Source organism: Falco punctatus, assembly GCF_963210335.1.
Source record: "Falco punctatus genome assembly, chromosome: 6".
In the NCBI taxonomy this organism is placed as follows: domain Eukaryota; kingdom Metazoa; phylum Chordata; class Aves; order Falconiformes; family Falconidae; genus Falco; species Falco punctatus.
In genome coordinates this window covers 36712150-36735204 of record NC_137585.1, presented here as the reverse complement: position 1 = coordinate 36735204, position 23055 = coordinate 36712150, and the positions used below count along the sequence as shown (strand labels likewise).

At 44.4% G+C, this 23055-nt stretch overlaps 1 protein-coding gene across 1 annotated transcript; it reads right to left on the bottom strand.

Moving 5' to 3' along the window:
- Positions 1-1023: 1023 nt before the first annotated feature.
- Positions 1024-23045, bottom strand: ACO2 (aconitase 2). The gene is made up of 18 exons (XM_080393043.1): positions 22901-23045; positions 16971-17113; positions 15663-15921; positions 13331-13423; positions 11196-11354; positions 10643-10793; positions 9257-9361; positions 8908-8999; positions 8518-8623; positions 7280-7437; positions 6122-6195; positions 5311-5422; positions 4995-5117; positions 4648-4803; positions 3288-3479; positions 2355-2487; positions 1956-2077; positions 1024-1525 (listed from the first exon to the last, which is right to left on the bottom strand). The coding sequence occupies exons 1-18, from the start codon at positions 22934-22936 to the stop codon at positions 1382-1384; spliced, it is 2358 nt and encodes a 785-aa protein (XP_080249169.1). The 5' UTR covers positions 22937-23045; the 3' UTR covers positions 1024-1381.
- Between the last annotated feature and the right edge of the window lie 10 nt (positions 23046-23055).

The window sequence follows — 23055 nt, the reverse complement described above, 5'->3', positions numbered from 1 at the left end:
AGCTATTTGGATTTCAAGGCAGACAGTGTTGAGACCAACACTTTGCTCTGCTCTAACAGCCAATAACTAACAATTGCCATCACCCTCCCTGACAGCAGTAAAAGGAAAGGGGGGAACAAAACAGTGAGTAAAATCTATGCAGGGCCCATTGCCAAGAGAGTGATGTTGCACATAATTACAAAGCCAGCCACATTTGGCAGGAAGGGGCTATAATTCCCTGGGATAGTGGGTCTGCTTAACCTCCAACTGTGAAAACAAAGCCTGAGTCATCAGCACCCTCCCTGCAGCGTCGTTAGAACCCCTTAATTCTGAACTGTTATTCCTGGTGCATTGCCCTAATTAAAAGGGAGCCTAGAATTCTTTAGGTTCACATAGTAACAGGTCCATCTGCTCAGACAATAAGCTTACTGAATGCCCTCTATAGCACGGTAGTGCTCAGACATGCAATCATCTAGCCCAGTGGAAACAAACTGTTTGCAGAAAAACCTCAGCTGTTTGTATGGGTGGAAATTTGGGTGAAGTTGTCTGGAACAGCCAGAGATGCTTCACCTAGCAGGGGGGAAGAAAACAGCCCAGGTATGTCCAAGTAGCTGTTATGCTCAGCTCCCGTTTCACAGGGTCAGAGCTCTCGTTCTGTGTGCTTTTCTAATGAGGTACTCCTTAACACCAGTCTCCTGTTGTGGAGAAAGTAAGTTGTACTTGAGGAAATTAGTTTACTGCGTGATGCTGGGAAAGCATATAAATCGCTTGCTCCTTGCACATTTGTCATTGTTGCCCTGGGCAGGGATGTAGCTGGGAAGGGGGTGATAGTCACACATGTAGCCTGCAGTAGGTTAAAGTGCAAGACAGCTGTGAGGGCTCTTTTTTTTTCATATAGCAATGATGTACAGAATAAGAAGTCAGCAAGTACCACCCTATATATCTCCAAGAATTTCGTTCCTACCCTCACAGCAACAGGGAAATAGCAATGGGGAAACAGGGGCTTTGAAGAGCCAGATAATGAATACAGTAACACATGGCAAAGAAATGGTCACATTCTTTATTTTCATTTTAAGTCTTTAGCCATCAGTAAAGTGAATGGGCAGAAAATAACCAGCTGGGCAGACAAATCCACCTTAGCCAGTTATTTCCAAATATAAATAACTGTGGGACAACCAAAATTGAGCCAAAATAGAAAAAGGGAGCTGGGGCATTTAAAAGACAAAAGTAAGCCTAGCTGTACTCCCTTTTCATAATGTCAGTGAAGAGGAAGTACCATAACAAAAAGGAAGCTATGGTTACATTTGATCAGACATTTATTCCAACAGTAGGCATGGAATTGCACTTTCATGAAAATGCCAAAGCTGAATTGAGTCCAGTGCACTGGGGACATTGTGCGTACTTAGCTTGATTTCTGCTGCAGCTCCTTCATTCTGTTCAGGGCACTGCCAGCCTGAAACCACTCTATCTGTGACTCATTGAAGGTGTGGTTCAGCATGATTGTTTCTTGGCTCCCATTGGGATGCTTGATGATGCATTTCAGAGGCTAAAGGAAGAATACAGTTTTTATTTTCCCCCCTTCTCTTTCAAGGGAGCAAGTTAACAGAAGCCTCTCACAGGAAAATTCCTGCGTGTTTTTACAGGATTGAAAATGGAAAATTGGAGCTTGGGGTGGGTCTCAACAGAGAAGTGTGGTCGCAGTTCCTTCTAGGGAACACTCATGCTTAAGGCAACACATCCAATAATTTGGAATACTGTACAAGGGTTTCTTGCAACCGTTCAGAATAAGGCAACCCGATTCTGACTTGCTCTCTAGCCACCCAGACCACTGGTGCAAAGTGTCTCGTCTGGCTGGTACTGCACTGCCCATCAGTGCCTGTGCTGCTTCAGGCCCCGCGCACACAGCTCGACACTGTCCCCCATCACCGCCACATCCCTGCCCCCCGACTGCAATGCCAAGACACCCAGACAGTTACCTTTCCAGGTGCAAAGTCTGCCAGCCCCACAATGCTTAACTTGTCCACAGGATGAATCTTGTTGTAGTCCGCTGGATCAGCGAAAGTGAGAGGCAGGAGACCTTGCTTCTTCAGGTTGGTTTCTGCAGAGAACAAACCACCAAGCACACTTGTAACAACGCTGCAGGGGATCAGTGTGTTGTACCTTCTGGCTGGCTCAGTGCTTCTCAGAGAAATGTTCCAGCAACAATTACAGTCTTTGTAGCAAAATCAGCACACCCGCTGTTTGTGGCCTATCTAACTAGGTATGTAACACGACTCCTGACAAGAGGGTGTTGAGCCCTGGGGCAAGGCAAACACCACTTCCACTCAAACCAAATACATCCTGTTTACACACATCACAGGGGAAGTGCAACTCACCATGGATCCTGGCAAAGCTCTTGGTGATGATGACCCGGCCCCCCAGGTGACGTGGCTCCAATGCTGCGTGCTCCCGGCTTGATCCCTCACCGTAGTTTTCATCCCCAATAACTGCCCATTTGACACCCATTTTCTGTGACAAAAAACAATTTACACTTCTGCAGTCACCCAAGCAAGGAATTAATAACAAATACCCACCCACACATCTAATTTCAGTGCTACACTACTGACATTGCTGTGCTATGACACCTTCTCCCAGGTTTTGAAAAAGGACAGAAACAAAGGAATTAAATGCTTCACAGCAGTTAGGCACAGCCATCCTTCGCTAACAAGGACTAAGGAGGATTTCCCTTGGCATCCAGAGCAAATCCTTGCTGCCACCTTTCCTTCCCCAGAGCAGTGTTCATACCAGCCATGATCCCTGCTCTACTTATGGAATAGATACAGAAGATTTTAACTTCTGTCTACTGGGAGAACCAATCTGAGACCACTGCCAAGCTGTCCAGAGGGTAAGAGGACATATTTCTTGAGATTCTAAGCCAAGTGTTAAGGAATGAAGAGGACAACATTAAAATTTGTTTGAACATTAGACTAGTCACAGGTGGAACACTCCAGGAGGCAAGATTTAGTTGCAGTCTGATGACACCTGTGCCTCGTAAGGTGTGCAGTGGCTAAAGGAGTTCTTCCCCTTTCATCCATGATTTCTGGTCCCCTCTCAATCACAAGATCCTCCTCCCTCTTCCCTGTGGCAGGTAGGGGGGACAGAATCTCCTACAGGAACTGCAATCATCAGAGCAAGTCCCAAGAAAGCGCCTCAATGCTGAGTGAACTCACAGCTGCCGTTACTTTAGAGCAGGAGGGCAAAAACCTTGGCACAGACTGCCCAAAGTGTAAACAGCTTCTTAAAATAGATGCGCCAGGGGAAAGTCTCACCTTGTAGTAACGGGCTGTGTCTGGGACTGGGCCAAACTCCTGCGTTAATGCATTCCTCACAGAGTTGGCTTTACCATTTTCAATGTTGATGGCGCCGATGAGCAGATTGTTGGAGATGTTGTCCAGATGGCCACGGAATTTGAGCCACGGTCCAGCTGCAGAAATATGGTCAGTGGTGCATTTCCCTTTTACCTAAAGGGTAGTAGAAGAGAAGAACGTCTTAGGATCGATCTGTGACTTGACCCTTCCTCAACACTTTTTACTGTAAAGGATCTTCACATCTCTTTATAAAAGGCACAAACTCAAGACAATTGCATCTGTTACAGATCAAGGCACTCTAAGGCAGAACACCATGGTCATTCTGCACGTGGTGGGTAGGAGGAACATCCCCATTCCAAAGGGCGAACTCTAAAAATGAGCTTAGCCATGACACCTCCTGCCATGTCCTCATTTCCCCCAGCAGCAGGTTCTTCAGGTACAAAAAGCAATTAATCCCTTCCTGCTATAGCTCACCCACCCTGCTGGAGGGGTTCAGCAAGATGCTAAGTATTTCCTCTAAGCTCCCAATCTGCACATAAGCCTTCTCAGCTTGTAAGAACAGAATTCCCAATGAGAGAGAAGTCCCAAAGTGCTTGCAAAGGAATTGCCCATGTCAGAAACTCAAGCACAGCTCTGTATGGCCCTTGGGAGTACCTGCACCACTGCCACTAGAACCAGCAACGTGCCTGAAGGTCAGCTCCTAAGAGGCTAAATTTCAGAATCCGTCAGTGTATTAACTGAAGTTTTCATCCTGTTAACTCACCACAGGCAGTGAGGAAAAACCCATGTCTTCATTAAGAGACTGAAATACAGTATTTAACTGTTGTGAAGTAATTTTTTTTCCTATAAAATGGGAAGTGAACACACATACTGATGGATGAGAAGTTCCTAACGACCTCATTTCAGACAAAATGCATCTTAGAACAGTCAGGTATTAGAGATGCTAATTGAAGAACCTATCCACCTTTCTGCTGCAGGTTGTAACTGGGAAAAATTCTGCAGACTGCATGGTATGCATAGGATCTTATTATATAGGATCTTATACATGGCATAAAAAGCTTCACTTTTCATGGTATTAGCTAACCACTAGCCCAAAGGAGAAGCATCATTTAGTTATAATAGAAAAATATAATAGAAAAAAGTATCGGTAGGAAACACCTGGAAGGAAGGAAGACCCTTGCTTCACTTTCCGTAACAATGTGGTTGTAGGGGAAGGAATCACAGATAGCTCAAAGGCATATCCAAAGCTCCTAGCAATTATGTGCAAACCCCTGTTTGAGCAGTCTTGTCATAGCCAGCGTTCCTCCACTTCGCTCCTGACCTTGATGAGGATCAGCATGTCTTCCAGATCCTTGCCGTCCCACTTATCGAAGGGCTCAAGAAGCTGGAGGCGCTGGCTGGTGGGGCTCACATCCACATGCTGCCCACTGCCATCCTTGGGAGGGTACTGATAGGTGTCCTGGCCTGGGTCAAACTCCTTCCAAAGAAGAAAGGAAAATCATCAGCCTCAGCCATCCACAACAACATATAAAGAGAATAAGCCAATACAGGCAACTGCACCCATTCTAGCTTTAACACTAAGGGAGAGGTCAGTGCATTCAAGTTCCCTTCCTACATGTAAACCACTACAAGGCCTTCCCTCCCTGCACCTCCAGATGGAGCAGTTACCAGCTTGGGCAGCTCATCTGCGTCCGGTGCTTCTAGTTTAAACTTCTTCCCATCTGCTCCTGTCAGGTAATCTGTCTCGGGGTTAAATTTTAGAGTGCCAGCAATGGACAGGGCTGTGACAATCTGAAAGAAAAAACGACACATTGAAAGGTATATTCTACACTCCATCTCTTCACTTCAAAGTCCTGTGCCTAACAGTCTCAAAGCCAGGAGCCAAGCCACAAACCAGGCTACACTGGGACTCTGCAGCAGGCAGAGGAATTAGTTCCCAAGACACCCTGAACTATTCCACAGCCCCCCTCTGGTTGTTTCTTACCTCCGGAGAGGTCACAAATGCATGAGTCTCTGGATTGGCATCATTGCGACCAGTGAAATTCCGGTTGTAGGATGTAACTATTGTGTTTTTCTCTCCTTTCTTGATGTCCTTCCTGTGAAAGAAACAAACATGCTTATCAAATCCAAAGGGAATATTGCTTCTAGATATCTCGCTGTTAAAATCCCCCAGCTTGGTTTTGGCAGCAATCGCTGTCCTTTGGAAACATGAATCCGTGCCTGGACGTTTTCTTCCCTTAAGCACAGACTGAAAATCACGGACAGCACAGAAGCAAGTCAGACACCGATACCTGGAGTAGTTTTCACAGCCCGATGTTACAGTGTTGAACTGTCTAAACAATAATCAACTAAGTATACACTACCTTTGGACATCCCACCATTAGCAATGACAAAGCCACATGAGAACGTGCCTCCCGTACCTTCTATTGGGAATTTTCCTCCCTGCCACTCCAACAACTGAAACTGGACCAACTCACTTTTCCTATTTTAAAAGGATGATACAAACTCATTCCACCCTCTCACCGACAACAAATCTCTCTCCCCATTTTTTGCCTACTATTAGAAGCCTCCACACTTGTGGCCATTCTGCAGCTTCATTCACCTAAAGGCTCAATATAAAACTGCAGTCTTTCATTTCTCCACCTCCAGCGCATATCAGACAGCTATGGGCAACAGGTTTTTAAGCATTTATTTTTAAGTCCCAGTGTGTTATATTTACAATCAAATTTGGCTTCACAGAGCACTTCAGGAGCTAAAAGATGCAAAACTAGAGTGAGGTCCATCTTTCACTTTACCTGTCCCACTGGCCAATGCATGGCCCACAAGCGTTGGCAAGAACCAGCCCTCCAACATCTCGCAGGATTTGTGCCTGAGGGCAGAAAACAACTCTGTTATTAGTAGAAAGTCTGGAATAAGTTTCTGGGGTTGCTCTTTCAGGGGAAGGGGACACCTGCTTCTAACAAAAAGCACCAAGCCTGAGAAAATTCCCCTCCTTGTTTCACTTTCAAGTTTTGAGTCACTTTTATAAATACATGGGGTTTGGCCCCAGTAAAGCTGTTAAATTAACACTGGGGAAGAGCATAGGATGACTTGCCACGGATGTTCCCATTCTCTACCTACTGCAGATTGAGCAATCCAGCTACTCTCAGATATCTGACTGAAGGGCAGTGTCTGGTCTGATTAACATCCTACATGCTTCCTGGCCATGTAAGGAAAGAATTGCTGACAGTGCAGGCAAGTGTGTGTGCCTGCTCAGTCCGTTCCACAAACGATTCAATTACGAGGGCAGCTGTTAAGGACAGGTACGACTGTGGACTTGGCTGGAGGAGGCACTAAGCATTGGCTGGACATAGCCACATGCAAAGACTTGGTCCCCACACTGCGACAGCATTTAACATTTACTTAATATTAGAACTAATTAAAACAGTTTTCTGCACAGCAAAGAGGAGAAAGTAAGTGATAGTTCCTCTGCAGAAACACTGCTTTAAAATCAAATAGGATTTTTGCCATAAGTTTAGTCTAAAATGGGAACTACCTTCCATCAAAAGGGTTTGCTCACATCCTAAACTATTCTTAAAGGAGAAAGCTGGATTGCAGGTGGATACTAGCCCTTTATCAGTCATGACCAGCCACAGAATCCCAGGAGCACGAGGCATCCCTTGCTGGGCATACTGTAATCTCCTCAGGGCCCCAGTTCCCAATAACTCTGTCCAGTTCCAATCCCATTCTATCTGCCCAGGTAGTAAAGGTATCAGGTCAAAACACTATCAAGGTGATGGCAGGACCCACAAGCATAGTAATACAAGACTGGTTACTACATCAGTAATTGCACCTCTAGTGGTAAGTGAAGACAAAGTTTAAGTTTCCATTAGTTACCTCCAGACTCCCAAGTACCGTCTGGAAGAGAGTTTAACACTTAACTGTTTGGAAGTGTAAGGCGCAGACATACTCACATAACCATCCCTTTCAATGGTGGCACGGATCTGCTCTGAGCCTGGTGTGATTGTGAACTTAGATTTGCACTTCAATCCATGCGCTAATGCCTGTTTCGCCACTGCTGCAGAGCGTCCCATGTCCTCATAGCTGGAGTTGGTGCAGCTGCCAATCAAGCCTGTGGCATTTGATAGAAACAGGGAGGTGGTTATTGCAACCCTGGCTCTAGGAAGCTTCTCCCTGACCCACCTCTCAGCAGACAAAACAAGAGACAACCCCCTTTTCCATTGACAAGGAGTCTGAAATGGTTTCAGGTGCTAACACTGCCATGCCTCCCAGCAATAAGCTGTGGTCACAAGCAACCCCTTGTGTAGCTTTGGAGGTTGCACAGTCAGAACACATGACCTGATCACTAGCTTGGTTAGTGTTTTAGAAGATCCAAGTGTCACCTACTTGCACTTCAGTTAAGCACATTACCAGAGAGGTATTGTCCCACAAAGATAAAAAAGGCTTCAAATCAAGATGGCAAGAAATGGAAGAAATGATGAAAAGAAAGCACCCTTCGTTACAGTACAAAGACCACACGAGGACATACTGTTCTATCCTGAGAGCATTCTGGTGTTAACCAGCAAAAAGTAAATTCTCTTTCGGTTACAGCTGCTCTTGATCCTATTTGTAACACTAAGAAATAACACATTTCCCACCTGGGATATGGTCTTCACAATGTACTTGCGTTTTTTCATTCTCCCAGTGAGCAACACTTGAGAAGCTAGCCAACAGGTTACCACCACACAAGTGAGTATATAAATTTCCAAGCCTGCTCTTTAGGAGTAGCTTTACTATGTCCTGAGAGCTCAACAGTCAACTGCTGGGAGGAATGACCATCATGCTCCTGACAGATCTTTGCAACAGACAAACCCATGTAACAGACTATTGCCAAAGGTGTTCTTCAACAGGTAACATTCCTGTCAACCCTATCGTTCAAAAGCTTCCAAGGAGGTAAAAAACCTTGTCTGCCTCTTAAAATTAAACTCCCTCCAGCTATCCCAGATCTCATCCTGCACAGCTGGCCCAGGTGGTCACTACTCTTCCCAGCAAATTCATACAGCCATGAAGAAATGACACTGCAGCAAAGTCAAAGGATGTATAGCAGTAATTAAAGGATTGGATCTCAAGGTATTTTACCAACCGCTTAACCCACGACAGCAACATTTATGCCACAAGGATGAAGGCAGAGGAAAAAGCAAACGCTACTCACCAACTCTGATATCAACAGGCCAGCCTTCTTTTTCTGCCACAGCACCAATATCTGACACAGGGTGCGCCAGGTCTGGTGTGAAAGGTCCATTGATGTGTGGTTTCAGCTTTAAGAAACAGTGACAAAAGTTAGAAATTACAGTAGCCAAGAAAAACCCCAAAACACAGCAGCAAATCAATTCCTTTCATAGCTCTATCTGGAAGCTATTTAAATAGAATTCTCCTACACAAACACCAGAGCAGGAGCTGTCAGCGAAGCAGACCTGAGTGGTTTTTGTATGTTCTAGCACAGTACCAGGGGTGTCACATCAAGCTACCAGCTTGGTCCTCATTCATACAAGGCAGAGTCACATCACAACATCCAAGATGGCAAGCAGGAAGGAAGCCTTACCTCACTGAGGTTGATTTCTATCACCTGGTCATACTGACAACCAGAATCCGGTACCAAATGTTGCTGGAATTCATCCGCCAGTGCAGCTATATCTAGAAAAGAAAGAAGCAAGATCTGAGAAGTGCAGTAAATGAAGGAAAAGAAAAAGCTTGGAACAGCTAAACACAGGGGGTCCATGACACCCTTCCCCAGCCACTTCATCTATAGACTGCCCCCTTGTAGCAGATGACCTACAGAACCATGCAAGGTCAGAAGTCACACCAGGACCCATTGTCGGAGGATGCTGCTCCCAGAATACACCTTCACTTGAACCCACACTTCCACCCACTTCAACCCCAAACCATCTTACCAGCTCGCCCAGTCTTGCCCAAGTATTTCTTCATCCGTGCGTTGTAAGGGAAGATCGATGTGGTAGCTCCAATTTCAGCTCCCATGTTACAGATTGTTGCCATTCCTAGAGAAGGAGTGGGAGAAGAGACCACAGAGTCAATGAGAAAGTCCAAAGCCATCCAATTCTTCAAAAGTCAGTCCATGGAGAAGACAGCAAAGCCAAGAGAGATCAGGGCATTAGCCACAGAAACCTAATTCCACAGCAGAGGTCACACTGACTACATAATGGCTGGCTCAGCCCCTAATGTTTCTGACCAATACAGTGCCTGTGACCAGACTTTTCTGCAATGAAGGAACTGAAAGCTACACCAATTCTTGCGGATACTGGAAGGGATGACAGGGAACCCCCTGTCTGCACTGAGCACCAAATATATCTACAGCAGTGAGCAGTGTCTCTGCTACCTGCAAAGAGTGTCCTGACGCTCCCTACTATCTCATTTATCTTTACTGGAAAAGCCAGAAATTTGTGAGAAATTTAATGGGTTGAATAAAAAGCTTCCAGTGATTGAACACAATATAAAAAATGCACATTTGCTTATGGCACTGGGATCACCCAAGCCTTTCAAGGACACAGCAATGAAACTATAGAAGCTGCTGTTTTACATTTAACAAGCCAGAAGCAGAAATCAGAGAGGTCAAGATCCTCTGATTTCATACAAGAAAAATCCCAAATTGCTCTCAATTTGTAAAACCAAATATTCCAAGTTGTAGCCAACCCATGCTAATACAGGAACCCAGCTTGAAAGCTGCATTTCAAGCCAAAGGAAGGGACACTTCTCATAATTTTGTCCTAATTAGCATCATCACAGACAACTGCAATTTTTCCTCGTTCAGACTCAGCACCCAAGACCCACAGTTAGCTAGTGTAAGACTGCATGTTACAAACTGCTGCTTTCTGGTCTCCCCTCTGCCCTACTTCTCTCAAAAGCTTTTTCTTTAGCAATTGTCACAAATGTACCCCTTCAACCTGTTTCTTTCCTCTATCTGCAGCCTATTTTAGGCTGAAATAAAAATATCCTTTATCTCTGACATCTCCACCCTCTAAGCATACGCCGGAATACAACCACCCTTACTTTTATCCTGACACATCATCTTGCAGGATTCTTCACAATTAACCATTCAGTGTTCTCAAAGTCGCAAAAAGATTCAATGGAGAAGAGGTCACTTTTTCACTAAGAGGGAGTGCTACCTCCCCCCAACTCTCCCAGTTTGCCACATACTAATCACCTGGCCAGGCTGTGGGAGAACGTTTTAGTACTTCTTGCCTAATTCCCTTCCCAGCCTCCACAGACAACATCCAGCTACAACAACCATCCCCTCGGGTAAGAGATTTGTGTTGTCTTACCAGTGCAAGAGATTGAATCCACACCAGGCCCGTGGTATTCGATGATGGCACCTGTTCCACCCTTGACAGTGAGGATGCCAGCCACTTTCAGGATCACATCTTTAGGAGAACTCCAGCCTGAAAGCTTGCCAGTCAGCTTTACACCAATAACCTGACCAACATTAATGGGAAAAAAAAATTAAAATACTGACACCATTTCCCCTTTTATCAGCCAAAAGGATTCCTCAGAATTTTTCCTAAGAATCTGGGTGGTCACCATACCAAAAAGGAGAAAATCCTTAAGTATTAGAACATGTGCACAAGACCTGAAACCACTGACAGGGTCAACTGAAGGGAGATCAGTGGTCACCTATTTCTCTCAGTCCCTGGGTAAAAAGGAAATCAAAACTCAACTGCCAATGAACCGGATCAGCTGTTTGAGCCAGTCTGTAATTACAAACAAGACTGTAATGGTATAACAGCGCTTTATATACACAGTGCCTGAAAAATCAATGTTTCTTACACATCTTATCTCACCCTTCACATCAAAGATTAGTATTCCTTCTGCTCCTACCTTTGGACATTTGAGCTCCCAAGGGATTCCTGCCATGACATCTACAGCATCAGCTCCACCCACACCAATGCAGATTCCTCCCAAGCCACCTCCATTGGGGGTGTGTGAATCTGTGCCGATCAGCATAACCCCAGGGTAGGAGTAGTTCTCCAGAATGATCTGAAAATAAAAACGGATTGTCTGCTTGCTTGTTTTTTGGGAAAGGAGGCGGAAGACAACAAGAAAGAATACAAGAACAAAAATTTACATCAGTATGTATTTGCAGATTTCAGTAGCAAGACAGTAATTTAATTTGGTTTGGATTGGAAAGTCACATTTGTTTCAAACTCCTTGTGGAGGATATAATGACCGAATGAGGTACCAAGCCTCAGCCCCAGGATCCTTGCTTATCCCAGGATAGTAAGAAAACTTTGAAAGTGATCTCTGTTTTTTTTCACTGGAAGACTCTTTCCAAGTCAGGCTTTTGCTAAGGTGCCACTTTAAGGGCTCAAAAGTCCGTTCCTTAGTCTCCATACCCTCCATCAACTGCTGAGCAAGTCAGTTCACCTGTCCAATGCTAGAGACCTTTCACAGTCTTTATGCTCCCGTAGCAGCAGAAAACCAACACGCTCCTCCAATCCATGCTGCCAGCCAAAAACCTAATCACATCAAACTCCTCACAGACACACCAAGAGGCTGCCCTTCCCTTATCTCTGCTGTTGATTCCATGCAAGACTCTTCAACTATCAACGAAACCACAAAACAGCTCTTTAATGAAAAACAATGAGTTTTCTATGGTAGCAACACAGTAGAGAACTCAAGCTAATGAACTTCTCACTGCATATGTGCCATACCAACACTACAGACAGCCTTTCTGGGAAGCACGGAACTCACAGCACGTGCATCACAGAACGGCTTCGACAGAACTAAGGTGGTGGCCCTTTACTGAGAAGGCCAAGGCTTTGCTTCTAGTACTTGCAGCTTTATTTGCTTGTAGCTCACATTAATATACTTTTGCAAGAAAGATAACTTTCAAGGCCTCACTTTGCCACAGCTGGACTCTGAAGCTATGAAACACAACGAATTTTCTCCAGTCAGAGAAAGCCAGGCACAAGAAAGCTGGTAACCACGGCACAGAGCTATGTTGCCACATGACAGATGTTACAGGCAGTTTCAGAGCACAAATGACCTGAAGTGTTCCCACAACCTTTTGGAGAGTTCATCTATTTTATTTCCTTTCTCTGTTGCATCACACCAAGTTCAGGTAATCTTAGTAACTCATTTTGTAGCTAAGAAAACATAGCAGAGAGCTCCTGACTGCATCTAGTGACAAGTTCCATGCTGGCAGGGTGCTTACCAGTCATCCATTCTCCTCTCCACTCCTTTTGTTTTGTGCTGCACTTCATTTTTTACTGCCTGTGACCCAGAGGAACAATGAAAAATGTCTACCGGGCCCACAAAGCAAATCAACCAAGAGCAAGTTAGGGAAATCCTGCCAGAAGTGTTGGTTTAAAAAACAAACAAGGAAACAAAAAGCCTCATTAAGTGGTAAGTTAGCTTGGACAGTCATATTCTTTTAAGATGCAAGTGCTATAACAAGAAAATTTCAGACTTGGAAACTGGTTTGCATTTTATTCAAATTCACATAGCAACTCATTATGCGTTGCCATTCTTAAGTACTTAAAAGTTGCTTTGCTCAGTGTCCTCATATACACTCCTGTTTTTTATGGAACCAAATGCATACAAAATACCCTAAAAAATTTGTTCCCAAAGCCAATTTCCTTCCCACCAAAAGCAATTCATGTTAGCCCTATGTAGCCAGCTTCATGTCATCACCTTACTGTCCCAACTGTACCAAAAGGAGCCAGCCCACAAACAGTTAAGAGATTTCAAGTTTCTGTGATTCACATGGCATGGTGTTGGCACTACCCGATTATGCATCAGGTTACAGTTTGACCAAAATAACCTTTAAGAAAAAGCACTGTTGCCAAGATAACTGAGTGAGAACAAGCAAGAAACCTCACCCACCTCAAGGAAAGCCAGGTTTTTTTCCCTAAGCTGATGAAATTCTCTAAGGGTTTCCACTTGAGCACTCTCTTCACCATAGGGTAAGAGAGCCACTGTACGTTCAAAGATTGCAAACATGCACACTTTACCTGGTGAATGATTCCCGACCCAGGTTTCCAGAATCCCACTCCATACTTAGCACCAGCTGTTGCTAGGAAGTTGTACACCTCCTGGTTTATATCCTATTCAACACAGGGAAATGCACAGCATTAATAACACATTTTGATCTTTCATACATCAAGAGTTCATTCAAATACATTCCCTCCCCTACCATGCCTGACTGTAGTTCGCTCCAGTTTTGTAGCAGCCAGAAGGAGGTGCACATCACTTTTAAAACTAAAAGGGATCAAGACTTCGCCAGTCAGTTGTAACAGGCCATTTAATTTCATCCAACTTGTAGCTCTACTAAAGCATCTTTTTTAGTTTCCAATTCCAAACAACACAAGGGAAATACACAATTAAAGGAAACCCCTGCCAATAAGGCTTTTAAAAATGCTCTGCTCACTTCTCATATTCTCATGTGGGGTTTTTTAACCCATTTCCCTCTCTTCTAGCCCCTCTTTGCTTCTCTACCAGCTGTTCCTTTTGCTTTACAGATGCTTTGCAGACATTTCAAACCCCTTAGATAAGCGTTTTGGCTTTATTTTTACAGATTAAGAAACAGAACTGGAAGTTGCTCACTGCCAGGGGAGTTGGTGGGTGTCGTTTCTCATTCTACGAAGTCCCCTGTCTGACTCACACAATGCTGCCTTTCTTGCTGCACTATCACCATTACTGGTGGAGGTCACACTGTGAAAATTGATTGTGAGAATAACCACAGTTGCCAAGGAAGTATGACACTATTATGTCCTGATAGTTCTTGGCAGAGGAGTAGCAGAGTAGATAAGATAAGCACTAGAAGGAAAGAGTTTCTTAAAGACTGTTCTCATGCAGCTACACTTCAGAATAAAGAGAAAGGGGAACTTAAGATAATGGAAGAATTGTCTCAGCACACATTTGGTGAAGTTTCCCATGAAGCAGCAGTTCTTTAAGCCTCATTTTTCACCAGGAGTTGGGTCACTTCACTCTGTGCATCCCTCCCCCAGTAAAGCATGCTGATGTGCCAGGAGCAGATCCAAACCACCCTCTGGCCTGCCAGCATTCATTGTGTGCCAACTGGCAGCAGCAGAAGCAGAACCCAGTCAGAAGAAGGCAGGACCTTTACTTGCTCTGCTCAGAGCGGATGGAGGGAAGGACTCAGCTCAGGGCTGCAGGGAATATAGCTGCACTACAGAGAACAAATGCAGCAATAGAGGGGAGGGAAGACAGGACATGAAGGGAAGGAAACAAAGTGTCTTATTTACTAAGTCCCAAATTCTTAGTCACACAACTTGGGCACAATTTAGAACTGACACAAGCAGAGCAGAAGAACTCCCCAAATTCACCTGAGTGGTATAAGTTGCTTTACTGTGGCCTGAAGGAGGAAGCCAGAAGCAGTTACTTCAGCATCAGGTCTTTCTGTGAGTAGATATGGACTAAAATCTTAAAATACAGCTGAGCCTCCCCAAACTGTTTACTGTTCGTAAATTTTGGTATCAAAATCCAAGGCACAAATCCTCCTGGCTCTGACAGTGGACTTAGGCTAGGCCTACTTGGAGTAACAAGATTTCCCCCACCTCCCTGCTATGCTACAAGCACGTTCTTCCTTGGCAGATGCATTGTGGTGTGTAGGAAAGAGATGAATGTATCTGTATTTAACAGAAGCTCCTATGGAGGAATAAGCTGTAAAACAGTGAGCGGGAAATTGTCAAAAGGCAGTAAATCAGTAGTTGGACAAACACCACACTGAGGTTCCCAAATAAAAACCAACATTGTCTATGCTTCTATACATATTTATACCTACCCTTGCTAGCCCTGAAAGCTGTACATGCTTCAGTTAGTGTTCTTCATCTGATCCCTAGCAAATAGTAGTTATTTGCTCCCCTGTCACATGACATACCAGTGCAATGCAGATACACACATGTCCAGGGAGTTTTTCATACTGCCATACTGCAGCATGAAGTGTGTAACTCTCTAGAGTAACCTGGCTTCCTTTTTTCCCCTTTGAAATAGATTCTTCCTCTTCCCTTAGCTGAAGTATCTTCTCACTCTCCAGAACACTTATATGACCTGGGCTTCCATCATTAACAGATTAAGAACAGCTTCTCCTACATTCATGGTCCTTTAAACCATGTAATGGATGAATCTCAGCTGAAAAACTCCCAAAGATCCATTTACTGTTTCTTTGCTGCATCTGACCTATGTACAGAGCTGACCACCACAGGCAATCTGTTACCGTATCTGACTCATGGCTGTCCTTCTGGGGAAAAAAAAAATAAATCTCTTCCTTTGACTGCAAGGAGGCTTTCAAACAGACAGAATTTAAGTTTCTGCAATAGTGACCTTGGCTCTTCGAAGATCCTTTTCACCACCTGACTGGGCTTCGATGAGGTGATCACAGTGGATGGTGGAAGGCACGGCCACTTTTGGCAGCCCACTGCTGATGAACTGTAGCATTGCCATCTGAGCAGTGGCATCCTGCATGGCCACACGGTCTGGCCGTAAGCGCAGATAGGTCTTGCCCCGCTCAATCTCTTGTTTTGCTGGGTCATCCAGGTGTCCATACACAATTTTCTCAGACAAGGTCAGGGGACGGTCAAGCCTGGGGAGAAGAATTTTAGTATCTGCATCTAGTGTACTTCCAACATTCCCGATATCACTCGGACTGTTAAGACCTATTAACACACAGAAATCTGCATGGTCTTCTCACAGCACTAAAACATCAATTGGCAGCTGGCTAAAACAAGGGCTGTCCAGAAAATTCTGAAGTGTGTGGACTGATGTCACTCTATGCTTTCTTTTCTAAGCTTCCTATACAGTAAAAGAAACACTGCCTCTGTTCATTTCTTGAGTCATACCTCACGATGGCAGCGTGGAGGGGAGACAAAGGTCAGACTCAATTCACAAATACCAGATCCCATAGCAAGCAAGTACAACTAAGCAGTTTCATGACCTCAGACCTTTCATCCTGCAGCTGTATCAGTTGAGGAACTTATTTATGTCAGTGGTGAGATCTTCTGAGAAGTAACTAAGGGACAATGACTTGAAATGAGAGCTACTGCATTTAACAAAGAACACAAAGACTGAAGGACATGTCATACAAACCACTGCTGAGGTAAGTGGAGCAGGAATGACAACTTAGCAGGCACACAAGCCTCTATCAGCAGATTAAGGTCATCATGTTTACATATGCTACAAATTCCTAGCCCTCCTTCCCCTGCCTAACACCTACAGCGAAACACAGGAGAACATTCACTGTTGAAAGAGTGCAAAGGAGCATTAGCCTGTAATGACCACTGCCCACGCACTGCTTCCCCAGAAAGGAGCAAGGCCCAATATAAAGACTCTTCAAAGAGGGCATTAAACAATGAGGACAGAGCCCTTTCTAACACCTCCTCTGCACTGGCCTGGTTCTGTGCATGTTGCAGTGCTTCATCGTAACCTTCAACACTTCCCACAGTGCCCTACCACTATGTGGAGACACCACAACTCATGCTTCACTACATCTGCAACTGCCACTGCTTCAAAGCTGCTCCCCCTAGTAAATATTCCCTGTGCCAGGGCCCCAACATGTTTTTTTCCTCCTCTCCCAACACTGCAGAGCTAAATTCTGCACACTGACCCCTCCCCTCTTCCCTCCTCCACTCTTACCTCTTACGGACAATGTTGATGTTCTTCTCCAGCTTTTCATAATTTATGTACTCATTAGGCTCGAAGTGGCTCATGGCCACCTTGGCCCGCTGGCACAGGACAGGAGCAACATGGTAGCACCGTATCCCACTATTCAAGGCATGCTGGAAAAGGAAGAGTATTAGCATTGGAACCTTGCAGAGTGAATTCCTACAACATCAGTAAACCAGTTGCTTTTCAGTTGTCATTCCTGGGACTTCAAAGGCAGAGGAACTGAGGAATTGCAAGATTTTTAAAGGCACCCAATAAACATTTGATCATACAATATTGTATATTACGTTAAACAGTGAGACACCAGGTTACCCTGAATGGGTAGCATTTACCAAATTATTTCACATTTCTATTTACAGCACCAGATGCCTTATGCTTTCAGTGAGAAATCTGCTTTCAGGCTGAAATAACTCTTAAGCAAATACTAGTTTGTTATATTCCTGACATATTACAGCCATGGTGGAGAAGAACCTACACAGTTTCCAAAACAAGCTAACCCCAGGTTTGTATTTTCTCACTGGTATTGAGTTTACATTGAAGGACTGGCAGGTGACATAGTATGGGACTGACTAGATACCCATCTGTTTCACCATCACATACTAAGTTCCCTATGCAGGATCCCTGGATACTGTTACAAAACTTGTATTTCCACATAAGGTGAGCCACATTTCAATGCTAGAGTGACTTTGATGTACATGCCTGGTCTATGATGTAACACAGAGCAGGAGAGAGGCAACACGTGGTACAAACATCAGCTTCATCAGCCTGGCTGCGTGAATCCACATGCTATTTATCTTCACTCTCACAAAGGCATCTTCACCTTTCCCCTCAGAAAAGCCTTGCACTTGCACTACAGGTGAGTTAACAGCATGACAGATGAACTATACTGGGAGCTGAACACATCAGCAGAAAATGCCATGGAAAAAAAAGCCCAAATTTCACTTGGCAGCCTCCACAGTGAAATGGTTTCCTGGAACTTGGGAGAAGTGCAAGCTATGGTGAGGTACCTTTATAGCACCTGACCTGAAAGAGACAGGTCAGTGCCCAGCGTTAAAAGGCTCTCACACGGCTTCGAAAACTGAGTCAGAAGGCAGCCTCCATAAAAGCTTCCAAGGATTTGGCACATGAGTCTCTTACATTCTTTGAAAGTCTCTGTCATCAACACTAGAAGTCTGGAAACAGACCGAAGACAAGAGTTCAGAGCTCTTCCTCCTCCAGTATGACGCTTCAGTCTTAATCCTGTTTTTCTATTAATCTTCTACTTCACTGTTACGAAGGTTTTATGAGCACAGGTTAATAAACATAGTGGTATTGCACTAAATATCCCTTTTGTATGTAAATCAGCAAATATTCCTTGCACAGAACACAATCACAGTACCTACCACTGTTCTTGCATTGTCAAATACGCTAGTCAATTCTTTAGATCTGTGCAATCATTTTTACTCTCCTTGTGAATATTTCTTCCAGTTTTCTTGTTACCAGCATTGAAAACATTGCCTGAAATAATCACAGTCAATGAGACATCACCAATTTTTATCCACATCTCTCGTTTTATTGTCCTTTTGATAACATTTATTAGCATGTTACACAACAAAAGTTCAGGAAACCTAGGTGAGATCATAATAGCCAGCACACTAGCAATAACGGTGTAATCTGCTTTTTTACCAAACAATCCTAAACTATTAGACACACAGCTTTTTGGTAGGAGCAACAGAGATCTACAGCAGCTGCACACCACTTTCATTGAAGAGTATCTGATGTAAGTGAACATGAACATGGTGGTACAAGAGAGGGCAGTGCTTCTCCAGGAGTGCAAATGAAACCCAGTCATCAAATTTCACTGCTGCACTTTAAGCTTAGAACTTACACAACTTATCACAGGTGTCAGAATTGAGACTTTTCCTTCTGCCACCAGAAAAAAAAAAACCACAACTGAGCTTCTCATTGTTTAATATACATGAGGTACCTTTTATCCAGCAGCCATGTAACTTCTGTGTTTATTTTGTTCTGTTCCCTGCCACCACCCCCCCTTTTTTTTTAAAACTTAAGCATTTACACAATTAAAGCTGTGGAAATATCTTTACCTCACAAGATATCCATTATCTTGTGAAAGTCTCCAGCTGCTGGAGTGGCTGGAAAAAACACTGAGGGATTTCATAAATGTTCACGGAAAAATAATCTCTTCCCCAGACTAGGAAAGATACTTGGTTTAATGCAGTAATTCTTTCTCAGTGTCTGCTCCTCCCCTCCCTTAACCCTGTAACAACTGATTAATGCAGTTCCTCCCTGTCACCCAGTAAAACGAAAGCTAAATTTCATCATAATTCAGTGTACAGAAGAACAAATTTGCAACTTAAAGTAACGGCAGAGGCTTCAAAGCATTCTAGTCTGGCCTTGGACTGATTATGATAAAAATTTAAAGCAGGGCTCTCCAAAGACAGGTGCAAAGAAACTTTTCAGATCAAATTCATATAAAATCTTTTCAGTTTGAACATACACGTCTAAGTATCTTTTTATTTCAAGAAACAGCTTGATGAAATGTAGAATTTATTAAAATACTACATAAATATTCAAATGGCAATTGCAGAAGTAGCAATACAAAGTAGTTGACTCCTGCTTGACCACAACTTCAGGCTACTAGAAATGGGAAGGTAGTGTGTTTGAGGTGAAGGATCCTGCCTGGACATGGAGATAGGCAAGAAAAGTCTGGAAAACTGAAGGTCTGTCTCTGTGATGGCCAGTAAGACTAAGGAAAAATAATCACTTCAGCCAATCAGTTTCATAAGACCAGACAATAATTTTTGTCTACATATGGCTTTTAGAAGGCACCTATTAAAAAGGCACCATCTTATTTTACTGGGATCTAAATCTCATCCCACATCTCTATTCTGTTGGGAATTAATTAATATGGTTGTTCTGATGTTGGCGCCCAGCAAGCCTAAGGATCCGTTACCAATAATGAGCAACAGCACATACTGTCTGGTCTCTCCTCATGAAGAATCTACAATATATCACTCATCACACTTGTCAATTTTCCATGCTTGTCCTTCTTCCACTGCATCCTCTGAAACAGGGTGGCAGAAATACAAGATTAAGGAAAAGCCACAAACCTAACAGCTTCCAGCTTCATTCCTTCTCAGTCTTCCCCAAAACAGCAGGTGGTTTGTGGTCTTCTGTGGTGTTTTTTTTACTAGTAGTGAGAAGTGCCTTGAGACCAATGGCCATGGGAAGAAGGCAGCCAGCAATCTATACATCTTCCCTTTTATCCAAGAACTATTAATTTCCAGACTGACCACCCAGGAGTTACCAGGTGATCTCCTCTCATGTGGCAGTGGATCTGTTATTCCAGCATCTGAGTGTCCTTATTCAGATTTCAGTTATAAAAATGGCAGTAATCATTACACAGCTCCTGAGCCTATTGGTATTTTGGCAGGTGAAAAGCTTCCTTAACTAAGACACAAAAAAAGCCAGCCTATTAAATGGGTCAATATTTTTTTAACTCTGTATGGAAGCCAAAACTTACCTTTATAGATTTTAAAAGTCCCTCTGGAAAAGCTAGCTGTCTTGCGTTTAGCTCACTACAGTGAGTTCAGATGCAAGGGGAGTCTGAATTCAGAAGTTAACTTATATTTTGGCAGCAGATATGGTAGACAAATCCACTAAGCAAAAGCTCACGTTCAGAAGAGTAGCAACTGTGCTACATGCACTCCTATCTGGGAAATCAGTCCCAGAAATCCTAACTGAAACCCAAAATACCATCTTTCCTCATCCTCCCTGATCTAAGAACACTAGCCAAGTTTCCAGCATTCACCATGATTCAGCCTAAAAAAACCCCAGTGTGGTATAATCAAATTGTAAATGTAGTCTAATTTTCTAGACTTACCTCCAAAGAGCAACCAAAATTAGGGTTCTGAAGATGAGTTTAGGTCTAACCAACACTGCTTTTTGCCAGCATACACAAAGCTTCCCATACACAATTTCAGTACTTACCTACAAGGCCTTAAATAAACCCCCATAACTTTACAGTTTAGAGTTTTACAGTACTTTCAGTCAATTCTCAGCCAATGTGGCTCAAGAAATGGGATGCTACTAAAAGCATCTCCCAGGCATGAAAAAGATCTTGACCCTTTCAGGCTATTAGAAGAACTGACAGTCAGCCCACACGAGGCAAATTCCAACGTATTTCCCTCAGAACTAAGCTTCCTATGCAGTTCCATTCCAAAACAATTCTAGGATGAGAGATGAGTAGAACTGACGTTAATACCATGTGCCATGGTCAATGCTGGCACCATCACAGTGACTGGCAAGGTGATTCTCCTATCTCTATCTCATATCATTCTCATTAATCTCTAGGCTGCTACACATGAGCAAAAAGAATTATTTGGATCCTAAAGAGATCACGTAGAAGCATGTTTGATTACCATCACAGATTTAGCTCTTCACAGGGGGGGGAAAAAAAAAACGTACCCTGAGCCTGATAATAGAAGACAGCCTCCTAGAATATTAAATTCCCCATGTTCATGTGTGCTAGCACATTCTTTGTTTTACATTATACAATATTAATTTTAGCAAATGACTGCTTGTTCTCATGCAATGAGCACCATAAAACAAGAACCAATTCATTATCCCAATAAAACATTTACCTTTATTTTATTAGTCATTTCTGTTCAAAGTACAAATTAAAAACCATTTAATGATTAAGAATGAAAATACCAAGTTAACCAAAATGATGCTAATCTGTAGCTTTTACTTAAATTAAAAAAGCTACACTTTACTAAAACACCCATCTCCAAAGTAAGGAGTAATATAAAACATGAATTAAGCTTCACAAAGTACTTTCAGAATACTAGAAGCCACATTCTTATTTCAGCTCCCTAAGAAATGGGAACATGTTGGCCAAGGTCACAAACGGCAAACTAGGAAGTTAAATTGCCTGACTTTGTCACATGCTTTGCTAAGAGGAGCACAGGTTTATTCCTTATCTGTGTTAGCAGCCCTAAAAAAATAAACCTGCATCCTGCTATGTGCCTTCCAGGCTTTAGAAGATCATAGTCTTTGTTATTGAGTATATTAAACGCAATAATGCCTCAAGGAAGGCAACCTCTGTGGCAAGCTAGTATTACAGGCTGACATGATTTTTAGAGGTCACGATAGACAAGACTGCGAACCACTATCACTGCCTTGGAAGAAAGTGCAGTTTATGTGCCTGTCCAGGCTGCTTTTTCAGTCTTCCTAGGTCCCGCTTCCGTATAGACCCTGGCACCTTTTTCACTCAGGAGCTTCTGTTCATATTAAAAGTAGGACTTTCGAAGTAAAGTAGCCAAAAAACAGCCTTTGCCCTCAATCACACAACGAGGAGTCACCTTGTCCTGCTTGCTGCACGCTGGCAAGGGGAAGAAACAGAAGCCGAGAGGAAGACAAAAAGCACGCCCCCGGGAAAGGTTTTTTATTTCAGCCTCAGAGCCCATGCCCTGCCGCTCACTGCCCCACCAGGCGCCCCGGCGAGCCTGGGGTTTGACAGCGACCCCAACCCACCGAGGCGAGGCCCGGCCGGGGCGGGGGGAGGCGGCGGGGCCAGGCCGCGTCCCCGCCGCCCCGTTCACCTTGCGCTCACCTTGAGGGCCGGCCGGGCCCGGCGGCGGGACGCACCCTGCCCCGGAGCCCGGGAGGCGGCCGCGCTGCCGCCGCGGCCTCCCCGCCATCACCATGGAAACGGGGCGCTGGGCCGCGCCGGGGACACGCTGACCTACAAGCCAGGCGGGGACAGCCAGCTCCAGAGGCTGCGGCCGCCGGCCCGCCAGGCGGGTAACGGCTCTGGCCTCGCCGCGGCCAGCTGGCTGGCAGGCTGGCTGGCTCCCTCCCGCCTCCCGCCCCGCCCGCCGCCACGCCGCCCCGCTCACCCGCAGCCGAGCCGCCAGGACGCAGTACGGCGCCATTTTGTTCACTGACAAAGATGAAGTCGCGCCCCGATGGCGTCACGCGGCCCCTTTCAAACCTCCGGCGCGTGGGGCGGGGCCGCTACGGGGCGGGGCCGAACAGGTCCTGGCAGGGGGGT